We start from the raw sequence: 13593 nt of genomic DNA, 5'->3' as shown, positions 1-13593 counted from the left end.
TTGACTAATTATAAGAAATTGGCGTTATTGTCTTTTATCGAGATACTGAAAGGATTACCTGGATATACATACGTCTGATTTTCTTTGAATTAACTTAAATTTTCTTGCGTGTCGAATGTTCCATTGTTTAAATATTGAGTCATAACAGAATTCAACCGCAATGTTTCTAAAAGTATTTTATTAACGCTAACCGAGCTTATCATGACATTTTCTTTCAACTAGAACGACTTTTCCTATTAACTTAAATATATCTTTTATTCTAAATAGTTTGTAGTATTAACTTTAGTTTTGATTAATCATATTTAACATTATTTATAATAATTTATTAAATTAAATTGCTCAAATATACATAAATATACATGGCATTCAAACTAAAAAAAAAAGTTTTTGTTTTCATTTAAAAAATTTGTTGCGTGCGTTTTAATTCCAAATAGATCAAGCTTTAGTTGTTTTGCTTTTTACGCTCTTTTTTTATTTTGTGTATAAAAACAACAAACATTTTGTGTCTTTTGTGTTTCTTCTTCTCCTCTTTCTGGTAAATAGAAATACTGTGATTGTTGTGTATTAACCCAAATCCTCCTACTCCTGCAATTGAAAAAAGACAAGTTGTTGTTCATGATCCTCATGTCCCCGAACACACACACACACACACAAAACCCACCCGCAATATGTATAGTAGACTGACAGCATAGCAAACGGTGACCGAATCAACAAACTTTTAATACTACATTTAAATCAATCGACCAACCTACCACCCCACAAAACATCCCCACATAAACATGTTACAATTACATACATACATTAGTAACATTAGTAGGTAACACGTATGTCTCCACCATTCCATTCTTTGGAAGAAATGTTTGAAAGCAGCTTAAAAACCAAACAACCAACCTAAATGTAATTTTCTTTCTTTTCTTGTTTTCTTTTCTTTAATCCTTATTCGTTGTTCTTTATATTATGTGCAACTCAATTTTGGTTGATTTGTGTTGTGTACCGAATTCCAAAATCAAACAAAAATAAAATATAACTCGAAACACGAACGAATACCACCTTGTAAATAAATGCCCTCCACCTTACCATGACGATGTCCACAATGACAACAATTTGCACTCACAAATCGAAAAAATCCAACTACAGTTGGCAACATCCGTTTGAGTAACAGTGCCGAATCGGTGCAGTATCCAGTGCGACGACCCTCAACCAGGCGCATACTCTTAGGAGCCAATATACCCCGACAATATCCTCTACGTTCTTCTTTGCGACGTCACAAAGAGAAACAAGTGGGCAATAACAGTTGTACATCCTCCTCATCTTCTTCTAATAACAATGCCCCCACCGCCACAACACCAGGCACGAGACCTGTTTCAACAGCTGGAGGCTTTATGATGGGCAGCAGCACTAATTCCGATGCTCTTGCTGTGGCGGGCAATACTGAATGCTGCACCTCTTCAATGGATTCTAATACCACTGCGACACTTACATTTAAGGCTCCACGAGTTTAATGCGAGAAAAAAATCAAAAAGAAAAAAAGCAAATCCCCCGAATAGTTTGTACATACCAAACATACTCTTATATATTCTTATATACTTATATTAACTTCTAACTTATGGTATAAACAAAAAATAAAACCACAAACAAGTCTGATTTTAAGTTATATATGTATTTTTTAAAACAAAACAAAACGCTATAATGTTATCTAATATGATAAAGATTTATAGAAGTGTAAGCCAGATTTTTCTGTTCGAAAGATTAAGGAATAAAATAAAATTATAAAGATGCCAACAAAAAAGAAATAATATTATAAAGTCCTGCCGCCAAAATGATATACAAACTTGTGCAGTATAGTAAATATAAATCAGAATGGAACTAAAGTTTAAAATGTTGTAAAAAAATGAGGTTATGTGGAATATATAATGAAAAGAGATTTCTCTACAATCGATCCATCCTTTGAAGTTTAAAGCGAACCCAATAAACCAGTCCAATTATAGCATAGCGAAACTGATCTCCCAGTAAAAAGCTTGCTGTGGAGATCATTGCTGAACATTGCAACATAAGAAATGGTGTAAGGTGTGAAGATAAGGAGAAATGGATACAATACATAGTAGAATGTGTACCACTAGTTTAACCCTTTTTATACCCTACACCACACAGTGGTAAAAGGGGTATTATGTCTTTGCGCATTTGTATGTAACATACAAAAGGAAGCGAAATAGACCCATAGTTTCTTTTGGGGATATACATATAATCACTTTCTGAGTCGATTTATGCATGTCCGTCCGTCTGTCCATGTATTTTTGTTCGCAACGTACAGGTCGCATTTTTTGTCCGATTCAGCTGAAAATTGGGGACAACTATTTTTTTAGGCATAGGAAGAACGCTATTGCTTTTGGTGAAAATCGGTTCAGATTTGGATATAGCTCCCATACATATTTTCGCCCGATTTCACGTATTTGCTGCACCACACACGCTATATACGTCCGATTTTGATCAAATTTTGAATGTGTGACTGAATTCGGTCTACAAATAAGTGTGCCAAATTATATCGAAATCGGTTTAGATTTGGATATAGCTCCCATATATATTTTCGCCCGATTTCACGTATTTGCTGCACCAAACACGCTATATACGTCCGATTTTGAAGAAATTTGGAATGTTTGACTGAATTCGGTCTAGAAATAAGTGTTTGCCAAAATATATCGAAATCGGTTCAGATTTGGATATAGCACCCATATATATTTTCGGCCGATTTCACGTATTTTCTGTACCACATATGCTATATATGTCCAATTTCGATGAAATTTGGAAAGTGTTACTTAATTCGGTCTAGAAATAAATTTGCCAAATTATATCGAAATCGGTTCAGATTTGGATATAGCTCCCATATATATTTTCGGCCGATTTCACGTATTTTCTGTACCAAACACGCTATATATATTTCCGATTTCGATGAAATTTGGAATGTGTGACTGAATTCGGTCTAGAAATAAATGTGCCAAATTATATCGAAAACGGTTCAGATTTGGATATAGCTCCCATATATATTTTCGGCCGATTTCACGTATTTGCTGCACCAAACACGCTATATAAGTCCGATTTCAATGATATTTGGAATGTGTGACTGAATTCGGTCTGGAAATAAATGTGCCAAATTATATCGAAATCGGTTAAGATCAGGATATAGCTCCGATTTATTTTTTACATACTCACAGTGGTGTAGGGTATCATATAGTCGGCCCCGCCCGACTTTGATCCTTTCCTGACTGGTTTAGGGATAGTATAGTGGTAGTCCGACAGTCCTTCATCTTTGTTCATTAAGAAAAATCTGGTTGGCTGTTCTTTACTGAGTTTTGGAAACATTGTAAATTGTTCTCTCATTTTTGTCTGTCGGCACACTATCTAAACAATATTGTATGATTTTAATGTTGAATGTTTCCGTTTTGTTTATTGTTGTTGATAATTGCCATATTCTTAAACAAAAAGCAATCATTGCCATAACCTCATTTTTGAACGCCGAGTCTGGAATATTAAGATACTATGCAGTTTGTTTATTTCTTGGGGTATCATGGTGTGTTTTATGGGAAAATAGTTTCTTTCACGATGAAAATTTCCCTAAAAATAAGAAACAGCAACATTTGTTTGCACCAGCTCCCTAACCAAAATTATGTGGCTGGCTATTGTGACTTATCATATGAAATACATATTTCACACCTGTTATTAAAAACAAAAACTATGAAACAAGGCAGCTAAATATATTAAATAAACAATTTGTGAAAAAATAACAAGTGAAACTAAATGTTTGTTACTACAACAACTACCACTAGAAGAAGTTATTCTGTGTATGTATTGTTCTTAAACTACTTAAAGGAAAACCGAAAGACTTTATTTGCTAATTTTTTATTTATTTTTTATTTTGTCTAATTTTTAGCATATCCTTAACAAGCATACACCGCGCAAAGCAACGGTATCAATTCTAAAACAATCCTAGTAATTTATAAAAAAAAAAATCAAAAACGAATTCCGAATATATTTTTGAACGATATAAAAATGAATGTTTTTATTTCAATTCCAATAAATACGCATTTATTAGAAGATTTGTTGTTTTCTTTAAAATTAAAAATAACGAAAAAAGAAAAAATATTGAAAATTTACATTTGTAGCCAAAGAGTAAACCGAATATCCTATTTAGGATTATAAACTACATGCTAATCGATGTTGTCTTGTATGTAAAAAAAAAACTAAAAAAGTTATATAAAATTCAAAGGAAAAAATAAAGCATTTCGCAAGGATGTAAACAAAATTTAGATGCCCTCTTTTTATGGAAATTTGCAAGATCAAAATACATACACCCGCCGTCAAGTTGGTTGAACAATATTACATAAATACACATGTCTCTCAGATTATACTCTACAAATGAACTATGTGAAAACAAAGTCGACAATTAAATAATAGACCTGTTCGAAAACTTGGCAAGTAAAAAGTACTTGCAAGTACTTCTCTGTTCTCTTTTAAACTTCACTTGTAGAGCGTAATTGTGCCATCATAGCTTACATCATTCATAATCAAGCATTGATAAGGCCGCCATCAGACCATCTGCTTTTTCACATGTGTGCCATCAGCTGTTCCGTATATTAGTATACCCAAAGTGACAACATACATGTGAAAAAGCAGATGGTCTGATGACCGCCTAAATGTTTTATTTATCGTTACTAAATTTACTATAATATTTTTTGTACATATTTTAAAAACAACTTAAATGAGTTTAAAGAGTAATATTTCCAAAATCAATGTAAACATTTTCAAAAACAAAAATAAACACCAATAACATTTAGTTGTTACAAAAAATAATTAAAAACAAAATTATTTAAAAAAGTGCAAATATTTTTAGATTTTTTTAAATAATATTTATTTTCTTTTAGCTATGATAAATAAGTACATATGCATATAGAAACGCGTAAGAAAACCTCCCCTCCACATTACTCGTGGAACGCAAACACAAAGAAAGAAGTAAAGGTTTTTAATAATTGCTTCTTTTTCTTTGAATAAACTTAAAATAACAATGGGTTGTTATTAATTATTAATGTAGTTTTCTTTTATACTATAAGCAGAATTTTTTGTAATATACTTTTAATAATATACTTAATACATTAAACAACATAAATTACATATTACATGTATGTCGTAAATTTATTTTATAATTATTCATAAATACAATTAAAGAAAAATAAAAGAAACTGAATCATTATATAAGTAAAAAATATATATTTGAAATTATATATATTAAAAAAAAAGAAAGATAATAAATGTTAGAAAAAATATATCAAAATTAAAAGAAATACAAGTCTTTTATTTTTCGAAGTAGCGGATTTCTTAGCAAACGAAATATTTAAATACATATCTATCAACTAATTTCGCCCGTAATCAACCAGTCGCATAAAGGGCTAAGAGAGGATTACTGTGCTTTACTGCCGCCCCACCCATGGGGCAGTTTTGCCACCGACATGGATGCCTACGCCAAGGGACTCTAAAACTTCATTTACCATACTTCTTCCTTAAATATCAAAATTTTACAATAAAGGGACATTTTATCTACTGAATAATCAAAAATTATACTAAAATTTACAAAAGTAACAGATCCTAGCATTCAATTGAAGTTCGTATGTTGAATTTAGATACAAAAGATATAATAAATATTACATCAATACGATACGTTTAGCATAGTATTTGATTTTGCCTTCACGTTATAGTGTGGTATATCTATAACATAAACAATATAAGTTAAACCCGGCAAATTTCTCACATTAACCCTCCCACCCCCATCATGGGATAGGCGCACATATTTCATAATATGAATAATTTTGGCATTTATCGGGTATGTTCTGAGACATATTTCACGCCCCAAGCATTTGGTTCACCCCATTTACTTCTATTTATTGCGAATTTCTTGGGGCTAAAATCCATTAGGGTATTTAAAAAGAGTACACCCTAGTGCGTTCATAAAATACTCGAAAAATAAACGGGGTGAAGAAAATGCTTGAGGTGTGAAGTGAGAGGTGAAGTGTGTCTCAGAACATACCAGTATAATTATTTTTTAATACAAATTACTTGAATTTCTATTCTTTAGAAATTGTCTTTTAACGGTATAAAATGTATTTTGGATATCACCAAAGGCAAACAAGATATAACAAAATATACTTTCCATGAACTTTTTTCGCAATACCCTGAAAAATACAAAACTGTTTGGATTCTCAATCATATCTTTGATACAAATGCCAGCTTTTGGAACATGATAGATCTTCGCTAAACTCACAATTTTGATTTTAACGGGTTTTTGTAGCACTTGTAGTTTTCTAGAAAATCTGCGGTGGCAAAGCCGCCCCATGTTACCATACATACCCTCTATGCATAGTGGTATTTTTTTGTTTTGCTTAACAAGCCTATATTTGGAAATCTTTTTCGAGGTAAGAATACGAAGCAGCAAATGCAAACAGCCGTATATAGTTTCATATACATACATATTTATTAATGATGGAGAAGTGCATTAAGGGGTCGATCATCGATAACAATTATCGTTGAGTGGCGTTGTCAGTTGTCAAAATTGATCCACGTATGGCAACTCTCAACTGAAGTTGCGAATCTCAGTTGACGAAGCGGCTGGTTTTCAGCAACCACCAATTTTCAGTTGCAGTGAACATTTTTGAAGAAACAAGAAGTAAAATAGAAGGAAAAATAAACATTTTGTTAACAATTATTGATTCTTTGCATCATTAATTAATTTTGTGTATCAATAGGGTGAAAATAACGACAAAGCAACAGTTCGAAATATTAATTGATAAACTGAGTGAAAATCCAAACTTAGCCCGAGGAGTTCGGGAGTTTTGGTGAAACCAAAGCCACAGCGGATGAAGCGTGGAGGTCCATTTCGGACAGTTTAAACAGCCATGAACTTCCAACACGAATACCTGAAGAGTGGCAGAGCCTGGATTCACTTTAAAGCAAAGTTGAAAAAGAAAATGCCTCAAAATAAAATAAACTTCAACGACGCTGGTGGTGGTCCATCACAATAAGTGAATCTATCGCCTTTGGAGCGGACAGCAGCAAATCTTTTGCAAATGAATTTGGTGACAAATACAGTAGGTTCAGTTTAAGTACAAATGACGAACATCCTCCTTTGGACCCATAATGTGCACATGTGCTCCATCTATATAGCCAACTACACCAGGGAATTTCGTTTTTGAATAAAAATGGTTTTTATTTTGCCTTTTTTCCTCCTCTGTTAACTTCGAAACACAAAATTTGTCCTCTATCGAGTGGACAATTTCCTTCAATACTCTCGACAATGTAGATTGAGCCATGCAATTGTTGAAATCATTGCCATGGGACTTTTGGAAACTTCCGTCCTCAAAGAATCGCAACGCTGCGCACACTTTTAAAAGTGGGGGTATTGCTGTTGATCTGTAACTTACTTTGAAGTCATCCTTTAACGTTTCCACAACGTAAACTACAGGATCCTTTGGCAATCGAAAACACGCCTTAAACCTGAAATAATTTACTGATTATACAGATCTTTCCACATGATCATCAGCTTACAGTGCAGATGGCAATTCCAATGGATTCGACTTGTCCCTCAAATTTCTTCTAATATATGCAATGTCCTGTACATTTTCTTCATCATCAAAAAATAATTCCACCGAAATTATCATTTTTTGGGACAGAAAATAAAACTTGACGATCCGAAGATTCAATGGGCAGGTTATATTCCAATCTTGGGTTGTTTTCCAAATTTGCTCGAAAACTCAGACAAAATATTAAAATATTGTCCAGAATACACAAAAGAGTTATCTAAAGCGCAATTATTTTTAAAATGTTTTTTTTTTTTTGGTGAATAGAGGTCACAAGTTTGAAAAAACACTGATCGATAACATGTTTATCGACCACCCAGTTGAGTTGACATTAATGGTACAACATTTCGTCTCAGTCGCGCAGACAACTGACAACGCAACTCAAGTTTAGTGGCAATACAAGATAGACCCATAAACCACAATTGCATGCCATAAATATCAAACCATTGTTATAAAATCGATAAAATCAGTATGATTCACCTTAAGAAATGAGAGAAAACTTACACGACTTATGTTGTTACATTTTACAAACATCAGAATGTTAGTAGTAGCTTTATTTAAATAAATAGTTTCATTTGTAGAAAAACAAAGTGAAGGATTGAAATAAATATTCATAAAATTCCCTAAATTCTAAATATAAAAATGCTACATTATTATAATACTAGGCATTTGAGATACACATAATATATATTGGCTCTGGCAATCTCAATAGGTACATTATCAGTGGGATTCCCATGGCCAGTATTAAGGGGATGGAGAGCAACATCAAATATGAACACGCATACTGAAATAGACAAATAGTTTAACTTATCAATAACTTGAATTCAAGCTTTTCTTTTTAGGGGTACTAACATATATTTGTGTAGTAGTTAAGTAGTTTGTCCACATTTTCTTCCATTTGTTTCATCTTGTTATTTTTGTAAATTATAAAGATTCTTGTCAACCAGTATGCCATTCTCTATTAGAAAACTTTCCACATCGGAGGGAAAGAAATCGTCAGACAAATCATCGGTAACCCTTACAAAATTTCCAATTACTGCTTGAGCTTTGTAGACCAATAAGGCTGGTAGTCCTTTTTGACGAAAATCTCGACTCATACCAGCCACTGAGCTACAAATTTTGGCAAATTTAACTGTGGGATATTCTGTGGCCAAGGTATCCAGGCACTTGTTTAAAGTGGCACATGCAGAAACAGATTTGTCATAAATGTGTATAATAATGGTGGTGTGCTTATTTTCCTTCTCCACACAGTCGAGAAACTCTTCGTGTGAATTTAAATTCATAACTTTGCCAAAATTTTGACTGTGACCGCATTGACGCATCATTTCTGCCATACGTTGTTTCTGATACTGTTGCAGAAAGTCTTCAGACATAAGTTCGGCAAATTCTGCTTCCAATTCTTCTTGTTTTTTACGTTCCTCTTCTTCCTGGGCTGTGGCAGTTGTCATTGTCAATTTCTTGGCCAATTCTATGCGCTGCCTTTCGCTTTCCTCGCGTTTTTCGGCCTGCAACTGCTTGAAACGTTGCCAATCTTCAACCACACCTTTCGGTCCAGTGTTTGTGGATCCCATTGAACGATATCCAGCCGAAGGAGGGGGTGGACATACATCGGGATCAATAAATGCCTGGGGTCCTTGTCGAGCTCGGGCTCCAGCCTTTTCATCGCCATCATCATCGTCCGGTTCGTATTCACCTATTTAAGGAACAAAGAAAATGCTATGTATAGAATCCAAATATTGAAGTAAAGGAACTCCTTTCCTTTACCGACCCACCGCAGAAAATTATGAAAAAATTACCACAGATAGTGCTTTTTACCCCGATTCCATCCATGTATTGCTTTTGTTGCGGAAATGTATACTTCCCGAGATATGGGCCTCCAAAGTTCCACAATGGCCCTAGTGTAAAATGTTGGCAAATTAGATATTTTTCTCTAAATAGCCGGCCTTCGGCCGGGATTTAAGATTTTCTCCTATGGACAGGTGCAAATCTCGGGAATGACAACAAAATTTTCTTTTAAATTAGATATTTTTCTCTAAATAGCCGGCCTTCGGCCGGGATTTAAGATTTTCTCCTATGGACAGGTGCAAATCTCGGGTACGGGAACAAATTTTTCTTTTAAATTTAATATTTTTGGAGGCCTATATCTCGGGAAGTATACATACCCTTCAACAAAATAATATATCGTTGAAATCAGTATAAACATAACTTTGTGGTAATTTTTTAATAATTTTCTGCGGTGGTTTGCCAAAATTTAGACTAGGGCCTTTGTGGAACTTTTGAGGCCTATATCTCGGGAAGTATACATTTCCGAAACAAAAGTAATACATGGTTGGAACCGGGATAAAAATCACTATCTGTGGTAATTTTTTTCATAATTTTCTGAGGTGGGTCGGTAAAGAAAGGATAAGCCGAAGTAAATTTATAATGACACTCACCTTCACTGCTTGAACAATAATATTCAAGTTTCTCTCCCATTAATTTATCTTCCAAAGTAGCCATTTTCAATGAATGAAGCAAACGAAGTTATTTGTATTTATTTGTTGGTGCTGAGATTGTATTGTAAACCTGTAATTAAGTTAATTGAATTATAACTTTTTTCACTTTCAATGTATTATTTCCACTAGTACAATTGAACGATTCACTGAAAGGAGCTGAACTAGGTCGTTCTTGTAGTTCCCTAGTTCATCAATATGTTCTGACCGTTAAGTGGGGTACAAACGATCAGTTTTGCTCAAATAATCGGTTGCTTGCCAGTGTGGCCGTTTATTTTTGTCAGTCATCAGGCAAAAATATAACAAAATGTTTTGTGGTTGCTGGACAGTTTGCCATTTATCGATATTTCCTAAAAATCGACAGTCAAAACTGATCGTGTGTACCCCACTTTACTGTCCATAGGTCATTCAATCGTGAATATGTGTTCTTATTGACATAAAGCAATTCCTACCCTCACATATGTGTACATACATATGTATGTACGTCGTATTATATACATACAGTTGAACCTCGATTATCCGTGAATCGATTATCCGGGAACCTCCATTATCCGTGATAGAAAAGAAATGTTGGACTTTTTTCCATTTCATCTATTTTTGGTTATAAACTTCGTTGCTCGGGAGTAAAAACACACTTTCCGATTAATCTGATTAAGCAAACAGAAGGCAAACAAACGAAAAATGGAAATTCTCCCGTATTACACAATTTGTGTATTTATGGTATCACAAAAACCATGGGGCATAGTCCATTCAGATGAATCTGATTATGATGATATTATGTATCCTTCTAAAATTTGGTGGATTACCGTAACGAATTTAATAAAAATTGCAGATTTTCATATTAGCTGTGTTCCAGAACTAAAAAGTGTTTACAATTTTTACGTTTTTTACACATTTTACTCCAAAAACCGTTCCCGTACACAAAAAAGTTGTAAAATGTTCACTTCTCTTTAAACAAACATGGCGCTGAATGACGCTCTCTTTAAAAACTTTTTACACGACAAATTTGGGCGAGTAAAAAAATAGTAACATGGTTGCCGGCGTCTGATTGGCTGATACGCCGACTTTGACATTTGTTCCAGTTTTTTTGACGTATTTTCCATTTTTCCGTTCCCGAACTATTTCAAAAAACTTGTGTGTGACAACAAATTTTTTGCAGTTCTCTCTTTTACGAGTTTTACTATTAAAAAGTACGGGAACGAAGCTATTATTGTATAATAATATGTCATTTTTACTTAAAAAATATGTTCAAAAACTGCGTAAAAGCATTGCCTCCATTATCCGGGAAAATCGATTATCCGTAATGCCTCCGGTCCCGACCATCACGGATAATCGAGGTCCGACTGTATATACTTTTTCATTCTTTAATCACTCATATTTAGGTCGATGAACTATATGTATCGACTCCTCTAGTTCATACGCTCATTTCAATGAAGCGTTCATTTGAAATTGTATGCAAACGACGAAAAAAGAACGCCGACACCGATAGACAACGACGCTGAATGAGTATCTCAGCGACGGCTTCGCACCTTGAATGTTTACGAAAGAGACATAAAAAATCAGCTGATCAAAGAGCCGCATTTACATCTTATAAATTCGAATGAATAACAGTTAAATACATGTTTTAGATGCTAGTGTAAATCAGGAAAAAAGAAACAAAAAAGCTAATTTATGCTTGGTTTACATTTACGAAATCCACTCGATTTCAACTGCCAATTCCATTGGTTAAATGTCAAATGAAATCCAATTGATTTCAGATGAGATTTCATTTGACGTTTGAGCAATGGAATTGACAGTTAAAATCGAGTGGATTTCGTAAATGTAAACCAAGCATTACATACATTGGAATCTAAAACTCGAGATTTAGGAAAGTATGAGATTTTTGTGTGGGTGCCACCGTGGTGCAATGGCATGCACACCCGCCTTGCACACTGAAGGTCGTGGGTTCGATTCCCCGGCCAGTCAACATCAAACACTTTTCAACGGTGGCAAAATACCCCTCAGTAATGTTGGCGACATTTTCTGAGTATGTCAGCCTTGTACAACTTCTCTACAAGTGGTGTCTTAGACACGCCGTTCGGACTCGGCGATAAACAGTAGGTCCCATATCATTGAGCTAATATGAATCGGGGTGCACTCATTGATATGAGAGAAGTCTCCCCTGTCCCGCCTGGGATGTTTGTGGAACAATTATTATTATATTATATTATTATATATAGGTGAGAGAGGGTGCTGAGAGGCAAAGGGTTACCATATGCCTCACCTCTCTCTCCTACAAAATGACAATTGCCGCAAGTAAACTCGCCTAATGTAAATTGGGACTTTCATCGATTAATTTAAAAAAAAATTACTAGGTTTTACCGAAATGGTGGAACCAAAAATTCAAAATTTAAATTTTCGGCTTTAAAAACCACCGTTTTTTTTTTTGTTATAAAACGGGTATTTTTTTTAAATAAAATCGATCGATGTAGGACTAGTTTCTGATGCCCTTGATAAGACCTTTAAAATAAGCCAATAATTTTTTTTCGTTTTTCTGAAATTTACCTCTATCGTCTTACCCCCAGTTTTTGTAACTAATTTTTGTTCGTTCGTCTATATTCGTAATAATTTAGGCATCCATAGCTCTGCCCCCAGATGATATACAGACCGAATTTTTCGTAGACGCGTTCCATATTTAGTAAAGAATTCCTCATATAAAAATCGGCGCTCTACATTTGCGCTTAGGCGAGTAAATCGATCTACAAAATTTGACAATTCGTGTGAGAAGAAAAAAAATTTACAAAAACAGGGGGTTAGTCTGATATCGTTTTAATTAAATTCGCCTCAATTATCCGTGTATCCGGTCAATTATCTTGCATTTTTTCTGATTTAATGTTTTTGTCTAATAAAGGCTTTTACAAAAAATTAGGAGATTAAGGATTTTTTTAAAATTATTATTATTAAAATGAATTGGATTTTTAAATGCCACTTGTTCCATACCGTTATGTGAAAACACAAGCGTAAAACCCCTTTTGTAAGAAAATTTTAGAGAATCGCTACAACTTATTGAATATTGGCTCAAAGCATTTTGCCGCCTAACAATTTTGCTTCCAGAGGCCCAAAGATTGTGCAAAGATTGATGAAATTGAATCCTATATTGTCAAATATAACACTGAACCAAATGAGATGGTAATGGGTTTTAAAGATGATTATAATAGTGGGATATTATTTCAATAACGCGCCTTTATACATATTTAAAAATCCTAGCTGGATTATATTACTATTAAAAAATCATAGTTTGTCTAGTCTGCTGGTAAACAAATACATTAACTGTCTGACGAAAACGCTCCTGTGTATAGTTGCTTTTAATAGCTCATACAACAAACTAAATTGATTTAGGCCATATGTTTTTGGAATGGCACATGGAAACCGAAACCGTTATGGCATTAACTAATTGTCGTTTATGCAAGACATAAAAAATTAATAATTTTTTATACATATGA

General features: G+C 33.9%; 2 protein-coding genes across 8 annotated transcripts in view; one reads left to right on the top strand and one right to left on the bottom strand.

Annotated features, from left to right (window-relative positions):
* Nucleotides 1-4135, top strand: part of RhoGAP71E (Rho GTPase activating protein at 71E) — a 56270-nt gene extending 52135 nt beyond the window's left edge. For 4 of the 7 annotated variants that reach the window (XM_073984520.1, XM_073984517.1, XM_073984518.1 and 1 more), the window contains one exon: nucleotides 1138-1682. In XM_073984520.1, coding sequence (XP_073840621.1) covers nucleotides 1138-1502 — 365 coding nt within the window. In that variant the 3' untranslated portion in view covers nucleotides 1503-1682. Of the gene's footprint in view, nucleotides 1-1137; nucleotides 1683-3925 lie in introns of those variants that run through there. The other 3 variants (XR_012412700.1, XM_073984521.1, XM_073984519.1) reach the window with 3 other exon arrangements.
* Nucleotides 4136-8125: 3990 nt separating this feature from the next.
* On the bottom strand, nucleotides 8126-10277 carry LOC141402708 (phosducin-like protein). Its single transcript, XM_073984511.1, has 3 exons — nucleotides 10055-10277; nucleotides 8472-9312; nucleotides 8126-8403 (listed from the first exon to the last, which is right to left on the bottom strand). The coding sequence occupies exons 1-2, from the start codon at nucleotides 10116-10118 to the stop codon at nucleotides 8531-8533; spliced, it is 846 nt and encodes a 281-aa protein (XP_073840612.1). The 5' UTR covers nucleotides 10119-10277; the 3' UTR covers nucleotides 8126-8403; nucleotides 8472-8530.
* Nucleotides 10278-13593: the final 3316 nt, after the last annotated feature.

Source organism: Musca autumnalis, unplaced genomic scaffold (genome assembly GCF_047663935.1).
Source record: "Musca autumnalis isolate F117 unplaced genomic scaffold, ASM4766393v1 scaffold_4, whole genome shotgun sequence".
Taxonomy (NCBI): Eukaryota; Metazoa; Arthropoda; class Insecta; order Diptera; family Muscidae; genus Musca; species Musca autumnalis.
Note: the sequence above shows the minus strand (reverse complement) of the source record. Positions and strands in the feature narration are given on the sequence as shown.

Coding starts and splice junctions, on each gene's coding strand:
- LOC141402708 (XM_073984511.1), bottom strand. CDS start 10,118: ATGGCTACTTTGGAAGATAAATTAATGGGAGAGAAACTTGAATATTAT. Junction 9,313..10,054: donor TTATTGTTCAAGCAGTGAAG/GTGAGTGTCATT, acceptor TTCCTTAAATAG/GTGAATACGAACCGGACGAT.